This window comes from Delphinus delphis, chromosome 1, assembly GCF_949987515.2.
Source record: "Delphinus delphis chromosome 1, mDelDel1.2, whole genome shotgun sequence".
Taxonomy (NCBI): domain Eukaryota; kingdom Metazoa; phylum Chordata; class Mammalia; order Artiodactyla; family Delphinidae; genus Delphinus; species Delphinus delphis.
In genome coordinates, this window is record NC_082683.1 from 134643854 (window position 1) to 134652898 (window position 9045).

General features: G+C 44.0%; 1 protein-coding gene across 1 annotated transcript in view; it reads left to right on the plus strand.

Moving 5' to 3' along the window:
• AXDND1 (axonemal dynein light chain domain containing 1) overlaps positions 1-2895 on the plus strand; it is a 65570-nt gene extending 62675 nt beyond the window's left edge. Inside the window, exon 26 of the mRNA XM_060034769.1 lies at positions 2599-2895. Within this exon, the coding sequence (XP_059890752.1) occupies positions 2599-2669 (71 nt within the window). The 3' untranslated portion in view covers positions 2670-2895. The remainder of the gene's footprint in view (positions 1-2598) is intronic.
• Positions 2896-9045: the final 6150 nt, after the last annotated feature.

Genomic DNA, 9045 nt, shown 5'->3' on the forward strand with positions numbered 1-9045 from the left:
AAGATTTTTTTTTTTTTTTTTGCGTTATGCGGGCCTCTCGCTGTTGTGGCCTCTCCCGTTGCAGAGCACAGGCTTCGGACGCGCAGGCTCAGCGGCCATGGCTCACGGGCCCAGCCGCTCTGTGGCATGTGGGATCTTCCCGGACCGGGGCATGAACCCGCGTTCCCTGCATCGGCAGGTGGACTCTCAACCACTGCGCCGCCAGGGAAGCCCTGGCAAAGCTTTTTAAAAGCAAAGAATACAATGCTGGCCAGAGGGGGCAAAGTAATTAGTTTTACAAATAATACTTGTGGGTGGACAGACAAATATAGCTCTTTCAGAAAATAATTTGAGTGTATGTATGGATATGCCTTAAAAATACACATATACTTTGACTTAATAATTTCACTCTTGAGAATCTAGTCTAAGGAAATAATCCTAAATACAGAAACAAAAATTAATGCACAAAGATGTTCAGTGTATCATTGTATCTAAGAAGAAAAAATGAAAACAACCTACCTTTCCAATCATGGAAGAAAGATTAAATAAATTATGCTACGTTAAAATACCTGAATATTATACAACCATTAAAATGGTATTTACAAGGAATTTGTAATGACATGAGAAATTCTTATGTTAAAATATCAAATGCAGGAAACAGGATATGATACAATATTTTAAAGCTAGAAAAAAAACCAGAACAAAATATGCCCAAACATTGGTATATATTGTCTCTGGTTGATAGAGGTTTGTGGGGAATTTTGTCTTTAGTTTTTAGTACTTAGTGGATTGTCTATGATGAAAATAATCTTCTTTATTCTATAGGAAAAGGAATTTAACTCTTCATTTTCTTACCTATAATTAATCTATAATCTGCCCTCAAGCAGTTCTTAATATCCCCAATATTGGAGGCTATTTTTTGATTTTTGCTTTCATCTTCAACCTGCGTCAGTTCCTAGGACAAGTCCTGGTGCCAGGGGTAGTACTGGGCAGATATCTACTTTCTGTTTTCTCTGTCACCCCTGTCTCTACCTATGCCCCCCCAGCAAAAGCAGTAAGTTAGCCAACCCCTCACAGTCTCTGGCCCAGCTATGGTATATCATATCAGTGTTGGAGGAGGAGTGTGAGCCCATTTTCTCCCCTTCTGTTAACTCTGAACTGGTAAAATGTTAATCATTACAGGTGTGAAAATCCTTTAGCTTTACGTCTGAATATATGTGAGGGAGTTTTCATGAATTAAAAAAAAAAATTGTATCTTCTCCTATTGTGGTGTAATTTTATCCTGATAATCTGGAGACTAGACTTTTTCCAGTTTACAGAAAACTAAATACTGTATGCAAACCACACAAAAGGTCTATGTGTTAAACTAGAGCGGTTACCTCAACATGGAATGAGTGACTTTAGTTTTGTCCATTTCCATAAAAGTCTTGGGGATTAGTTTAAATCCAGAATTTAAAGGTTTTAATAATTTTAAGTAGAGGATAACGATATACAGTTAGGCCCCAACCTGCAAACAATAACCTACACAAGGTTAGGTTACTGCCACTCTTCCCCTCCTCCACACCCTCATCAAAGTCATTGCCAGGGGCTCAAAAGTAGAGGATGAGAAGCCTTCCAAAGCTTAGGGAAACTGGCTGCTAAGCAAGGCAGTCCCCATGCCATGCGGTGACCTGAACATTTCTCCGAAAAACCCACAAGTTAGACATTTCTTAGAATTAGCAGGCAGCTCCTTTAAAAAATGCAGACACCCCTGGAGCAATCTGACATGCATATGGCATATACTGGGTCATATTTATATGAGTTAGTGCGGGGAGATCACTTCTCTCCTGATAGTTGTGCAGTGAAGGAATGGAAAATCATATGGCAAAGGTAGGAGCCTTGTGAATGCTGAGTAAAGAGATTTGGATAGAGTAGGAAGACATTTATTTTTGTTTTATGTCATTTTTAACAATTAGTAAATCACTGTGTTCTGAGTTATTAATGAAGAAACGAATCAAGAGGGAAGTTTACACAGATGAATATGGCTTAGTCTCTGATCAAAGTGAGGCTTATGATTTAGGAATGGGGGCAAGACAGGGTATGAACAAGGTGACTGTCAAATGTGGGATGAAGGTGGCAGCACCAGTTGGAAGGATTCCAGTTGAGAACCTTGGTGTCATGGAGCAGCCAGGGAGAGCAGGCTTGACAGCAGAAGTCCTCCTGCACCCATCCCAAGGGTGGGGCTTGTGTAGGGTCTGTGCACGGGACACTGGAGGGAGGGACCAGGAGATACAAAAGGGCTACAGTGATGGATTTGGGAGGATTCTGGATACTAGCTCTATTTGAATTTTTTTTTTTCCCACCAAGCTTGGGGTATGTACTGGAAGGAAGAAATATTCTTCTTCTTTCTCTTCTCTCCTTGACCACATACTGCTCTTTTCCAGGACCCACTAACTGACTACATTGAAACTTTGAGAAAATGCATTCTCAATCCCAATAACCAATGTAGAGTCAAGTTTTGGGCAAATAGTTTGTAGCTTGGGGCTTACTCATGCAGAACAGAATTTTTTAAATGCTTTATAAAGTTAAAAGTCCTCAGTAAATATATTGTTACTACAATAATTGTTTTTGTCTTTTCAGAGGTACAGCGCAAGGAGAGTTCTAAATCCAGAACTCGGACTAAAACCACTTACAGGATGAAATCCAAATAGCAAACATAGGACACTAGGCTTCACCATGGCTTCTGTCACTGTACCCACCCCAGATATCTCTGCACTTTTGAGTGGACATTGTGGCTTGATTGAAGGGACTCCCTTTGCAACAGCTACCAGAAAAGCCTTGACAGACAACTCAGGGACATCTTCTCTTTAAAAGTCACAGTGATGGCTGTAAGGAATCGGTGTATTAGCTTATTTCCAAGATTAAAAATAGGCTGTGCAAAGGTTTTCTAGCCTCTTCAATTGATTTCCCAGCAGAAGTCTATGAAAAGTGTCAGTTTCTGTCAAGAAAATAATGCTTTTTGAGGACTTTGAACTCTGCAGAGAAGAGTGGCAAATAAAAAGCATTATTTTTTCAATTTAAAGAGAGGATCCTGGGCTTCCCTGTTGGTGCAGTGGTTAGGAGTCTGCCTGCCCAATGCCGGAGACATGGGTTCGAGGTCTGGTCCAGGAAGATCCCACATGCCACGGAGCAGCTGGGCCCGTGCGCCACAACTACTGAGCCTATGCTCTAGAGCCGGCGAGGCACAACTACTGAGCCCACGTTCTACAATTACTGAAGCCCGCGTGCTTAGAGCCCGTGCTCCACAATGAAGAGAGTAGCCCCCACCTGCTGCAACTAGAGAAAGCCCATGTGCAGCAACGCAGACCTAATGCAGCCAAAAATAAATAGATAAAATAAATAAACTAAAAAAAAAGGGAGAGAGAGAGGATCCTGATAATGCCCTTAGGTTTCTGCAGCATTTTCAGATTTCTTATTTCAGGCATTCTTAAGATTTATCTGGTCTTCACAATAACCCTGCAAAGTAGGTGGAGGAGACACTGTTATCCCCATTTCTCAGAATGAAATAGAGGCCCCAAATGGGTATAAGACTCCCCAGGGTCACAGAGCTGATTGGTGCCAGAGCCCCCAGCTTGCTGGACCTGTGTCTGGATTGTTTGACAATGGCGATGGGCCACCAGGCCATTGCTCAGACGGCTTCCTTCACAGGGGCTAAGTGTTGCTGAAGATTCACCCAGAATCTCCATTTTTAACTTTTGTTGCCTCATTTGTCTGCTCTGTTCGTGACCCTGGATGCATCTAGGCTTAGAGATGGACTAAGCTGCAAAAATATGTTGCAAATGACAAATGGACATCTGGGCAGTCGCTCAGCAGGGGCCCGTCCTACTTCACTGCTCCTGGCTCACTTGCATTTGCTTTATCTCCCCCTGGCTCCAAACACCTCCGAGCTTTCTGCACCTGCTTTGGCTCTGCATACTTGGTGTTCCTTTGGATTTATCTCCTGGAACTGTAGGCCTTTGCCTGCTCCTTGAACCTCAGAAACCCTCTGACTCCAGAGTCCTCAGCCCTGTTGAAGCCCAACCACTGGTCAGGCCTGCCTTTGCCCACACATATCAAAGTGTTTGTGAGGTGGGTCTCAAAAATGTTTGGGGTCAGTCTAAGCCTACTGGATGACTTCTTAATTCTGGGGAAAGAAAACATGAAATTCTTCAGACAGCTGACTAGGCTCATGGCCCAGCTGAAAGCCACAGCTCAGGCTACTGGCTCGTGCTTCCAGTTACCACTTGCTGGGGCAGAGCCAGCCCTACCCTTTTCACTTTCCTGAAGAGATTCTTGAATGATTCTAGCAAATTTGGGGCTTTTTAGTGGGATTTCAGCCTACTTTTTAAAAAATTAATTTCCTACTTTGTAGGAATGAGTCATCATTTCCATACAAACCAGCAGCCCCCATCCCTGAACATGAGCGTCTTGCCCCTCAGAATGTGTCCGCTCCATCGGGTGGAAGTCTGTCTTAAAGGTCAGAGTTATGCCTGGTGCCACTACGATTAGAATGAGATGTTTGGTACCATAGACCTGGTTGGGGTGGTTTGGTTGTGAGCCACAAAAAGCCATTCTTACCACAAGCGAAAGGATAATTTATTGAAAGCATGTTGGGGAGCTCAGGAGATTGAAGGAAAGTCTTAAAGAATCAGGCTAGGAACAGATAGGATGAGGTAGTTTTAGATTTCAGAAGCAAGAACTGCTTCACCATCTCACCCAGTTGCTACCACCAAATGAACACCAGTCATCTCTTCCATCCTTACATTATTCTTAAAGTCCCATGAGGGAGAAAGGCTACCTCGTAGTCACAGACCACCCCATGGATGTACCAGGGATGGTGAGAAGACTTCAGGGATCTCTTTAGCTTCCTTAAAGGGAAGCAAGGACACCTTGCTCTGCTGTTCCACCAAGACAGAACACAGTCTGGGGGAAGGAAATGCCCAAAGAGAATCAGGAGGCTGGTAGGAAGGCATCATGAATGTTAGGTGGTTAAAAAAAAAAAAAAGTATGCTACAGAGAAGACCTCTGCACTGCTGCTCCCTGAAAGTTATCATGGGCAGCCTCCACTTTCCCAAGTAGCTGATGTGTGGGAAGTTTTAGACAGTCCTTGAGTCCTGCCACATCTCAAGGTCACCCTGAGGTGGTCTCCTGAGCAGAGTGGAGAGAGGAGCTCTTGCTACACTTCTCTGTCCGTGAGGCTGCCAGGTGAGGCTGTTGTGCTTGTGTTGAAGGAGAGCAGCCACCCTGTGTTCAGATGTCCAGACAGCCGTGCTGACTGGAGGTGCCTCATCACACTCCACTGGGTCCCAGTCCCCAGTCTCAGTGGTGATGTGGTCCACGTCCCTGGGAAGCCAAGGTGGTAGTGTCTTAGGAATCCTAGAACTTGGAGCAAGTCCCCAGTCCACCAGGCCTGGTTCTTCATCACACACCCAGACCAACTCCATGCATGTGGGCACTGTGTGATTCTCTCCCAAGAGTTCTGGTCCTCTGCTATGGTCCTACTGACTTGACTGTGGTCAGGTCACTTGTCAGGTGCTTTCTGGCACACATTGACTGGGCTTTCCTCTTGTTCTTGGCCTTTCCTAGCTGGAGATCAGTGACTCTGATATTGCCTGGGGAACCTACATTTTGCATTTCACTTTCAAAGACTGCTGAGAATTCTGCTTGTAGGCCCCAAATCTCTAGAGCACTATTTGCCCACTTCTGGAATTTTAAATAAGTGTGCCACCTACCAGCAAACATTTCCCCACAGGAAGCAGAGGAGCTGCTCTAAAATTAGGAGTCTAACTGCTGTAGCCCTGTTGCCTAGGGCCTGCCTACCTCCAAAACAGGAGTGCTTGCTATCTGTGCCTGAGGCTGAGGTCCTCTGTAGCCATATTGATGGGAAGCAGTGTCTAGAATTCATCAGGACTTCTACCTCTGCCTCAGGAGAATGGAGAGTTCATTCCAGCCAGGTCTGCCACAGCCTCAAGACAATCTCCTATTCAGGACTGTTGAGCAAGTCCACCAATCCCCCTGACCTCAAAAATGGGCTCTGCCACGTACAGCTTTTCAGAAAGCAGGACTTCTTAGGTGGTGCATCTGAGAGCAAGACCAGTGAAGGCAGCCTTCCAGACGCTCCCTAGACAATCCCAGTACACAGCAATGTCATTTGGCCTGGGCAGTGTTCCTGTTGTTCTGGAATGGCTGATGAAAGGGCTCCTGCATGCCTTTCTGGATTGCAGTGGCTTTTGTTTGGAGGGCATCCTCTTGTACTCGCAGGGGTTGGGTTCCATGAGCCCCTGATCTGACAGAGGCATACTTCAGGCTATCTCTAGGCCAGCTGTGAGAAACAATTTTGAAAGTCTGAAGATAAGATTAACAGTTCCCATCATCTGTCTCACCAAGGCAAACTGCTCTTTGGCAGACAAGATATTTCCATCCCAGATGTCCAGCAGATCCTGAAGTTCACAAGGTACAGCTGGTAATCCATTCCCATTTTCCACTCTGGCCACCCAAACAGTCAAACCCAGGTAAGAAAGAAGAGTGTATCTGATTTCTGGCCGGAACTATTGCTCATCAAGAGAAGAAACTCTTCTCTTCTGTCTAGATTTTGCTTTACTATCATGCTAAAGAGCTCTACACCTTTGAAACAAATGCTTGAAATATTGTGGGGAGGATTCTAATACAGGAGACCTCATATACAAACTCTTAAGCTGGTTCTGTCCAAGAACAACAACCCTGGGGACAGGAGCTCCTAGCCATTGGGACTACCTTTGAAGCATGGGGACAACAACCTGTATACGAGGCCAGGCTCCCATTTGGATGAGCCCAATTACTGTCATTTAGAGCTACTGGGCTAAAACCAGAAATATAGTAATAGTCATGGTTTATTGAGCATTTACCTCATGTAAGCACTGTGCTAAGCACTTCACGTGTATTATCGCATTTAGTCACAACAACTCTGTGAGGTGGGTTCTACTTTTATCCCCATTTATGTCAGGATAAGTTGCATGTCCAAGGTTAAACATCTAATAAGTTACAGAGTCTGGATCAAATCTGGTATATCTGACAGCAGAGTCCAAGCTCTCAGTTACAGTGCTACTTTTCCTCCCCAAGTTCAGGAAAAGCTAGAAGCGCAGTTGATGAACCCTCTTTGAAGGAATTTGACTTCTACATTCTCTACTTATTGCTCAGCTCAAATACTCAGCAATGGCATTGACACACAAGCCAAAATTCTAGAGGACATCAGAACCTGCACAGTCCTGATAGACTCTGCCAAAGAACATTGTAGCAGCCAGGAGCAATCTAATAAGGAGGAACATACTTTATCATCCAGACATGATCTCCAAGAATATGGAACACAGAGGCATTGGCAGAATGACCTGCTAGGCCTCCCAGATATAGGGGAGTCCAAACTGCAGAGCTCCAGCATTACCCTGATATGCTGGTGAGCTGGGGTTGCCCTTGAAGTTCTAAGGTAGGCCTGCTAAGCCCCCTTAGGATGACCCTCTCTGTTTTTTTGAGTTGTATGAGCTGTTTCAATGTTTTGGTTATTAACCCCTTGTTGGTCTCATCATTTGTAGATATTTTCTCCCATTCCATAGGTTGTCTCTTCAGTTTGTTGATGGTTTCATTGGCTATGCAAAAGCTTTTAAATTCGATTAGGTCCCATTTGTTTATTTTTGCTTTTATTTCTTTTGCCTTGGGAGACTGATCTAAGAAAATATTGCTATGATTTATGTCAAATAACTTTTTGCCTATATTCTCTTATAGGAGTTTTATGGTGTCATGTCTTACGTTTAGGTCTTTAAACCATTTTGAGTTTATTTTTGTATGTGGTGTGAGGGAGTATTCTAATTTCATTGATTTACATGTAGCTGTCCAGCTTTCCCAACACCGCTTGTTGAAGAGACTGTCTTTTCCCCATTGTATATTCTTGCCTCTCTTGTTGAAGGTTAATTGACCATAGGTGCATGGGTTTATTTCTGGGCTTTCTATCCTGTTCCATTGATCTATGTGTCTATTTTTGTGTCAGTACCACACTGTTTTGATTACTGGAGCTTGATAGTATAGTCTGAAGTCTGGGAGGGTTATGCCACCAGCGTTGTTCTTTTTTCTCAGGGTTGCTTTGGCAATTCTGGGTCTTTTGTGGTTCCATGTAAATTTTAGGATTATTTGTTCTAGTCCTGTCAAAAAGGATGACCTCTTTCTGGTGATTTGGAGTCCAACAACCTGCAGTACACCAGCCCTTAAGTCACATGCCTGCGCAATAAATGCAGGTCTAGACCAGAGTCACTGTCAATCCCCAAATGCCCTGGAATACCATTGTCATAGACTTGTTCCACTCTTACAACCATGTTGTTTGGTTGTGGTGTACTCCAATACCAAGTTAGAATATGTTATCCTTTTTATCAGCTTACAGCCTGCAATAGACTGGATGTTTGTGCCCTCCCCCCACCCACCCCCCAAATTCATATGTTGAAATCCTAACCTTCAGTGTGATGGTATTAGGAGGTGATGGTATTAGTGTTTGGTAGGTGATTAGGTCATGATGGTGGAGCCCTCGTGAATGGGACTAGTGCCTTTATAAAAGAGACCCCCAAGGACTCTCTTCCCTTTTATGCCATGTGAGGATATAGTGAGAAGACGGCTGGCTATGAACCAGGAAGTGAGCCCTCACAAGATGCCAAATCTGCTGGCATCTTGATCTTATACTTTCCAGGCTCCAGAGCTGTAAGAAATAAATTTCTGTGGTTTATAAACCACCCAGTCTATGGAATTCTGTTATAGCAGCCTGAACTGACTCAGACACTGCCACTCTGTAAATTTCCAGCGAAAAACTGTATGTATCCCTAGTATGTATCCTAGATTTGGATAATACTGTTCAGTTTGTCCTCTACCTATCATTTCAAGATCAGTAACCAGTTGGAATACAGCACCTGGTTCTCAAGAGAAGATTTCTGCTGCTAGGACCTTGTGGACAACACTATCAACTCACCTAACTGGTCTCTGAAGAATTTGCCTTTGACTATTCATTATACCCTTTCACCTAGCACACAGTTTCAT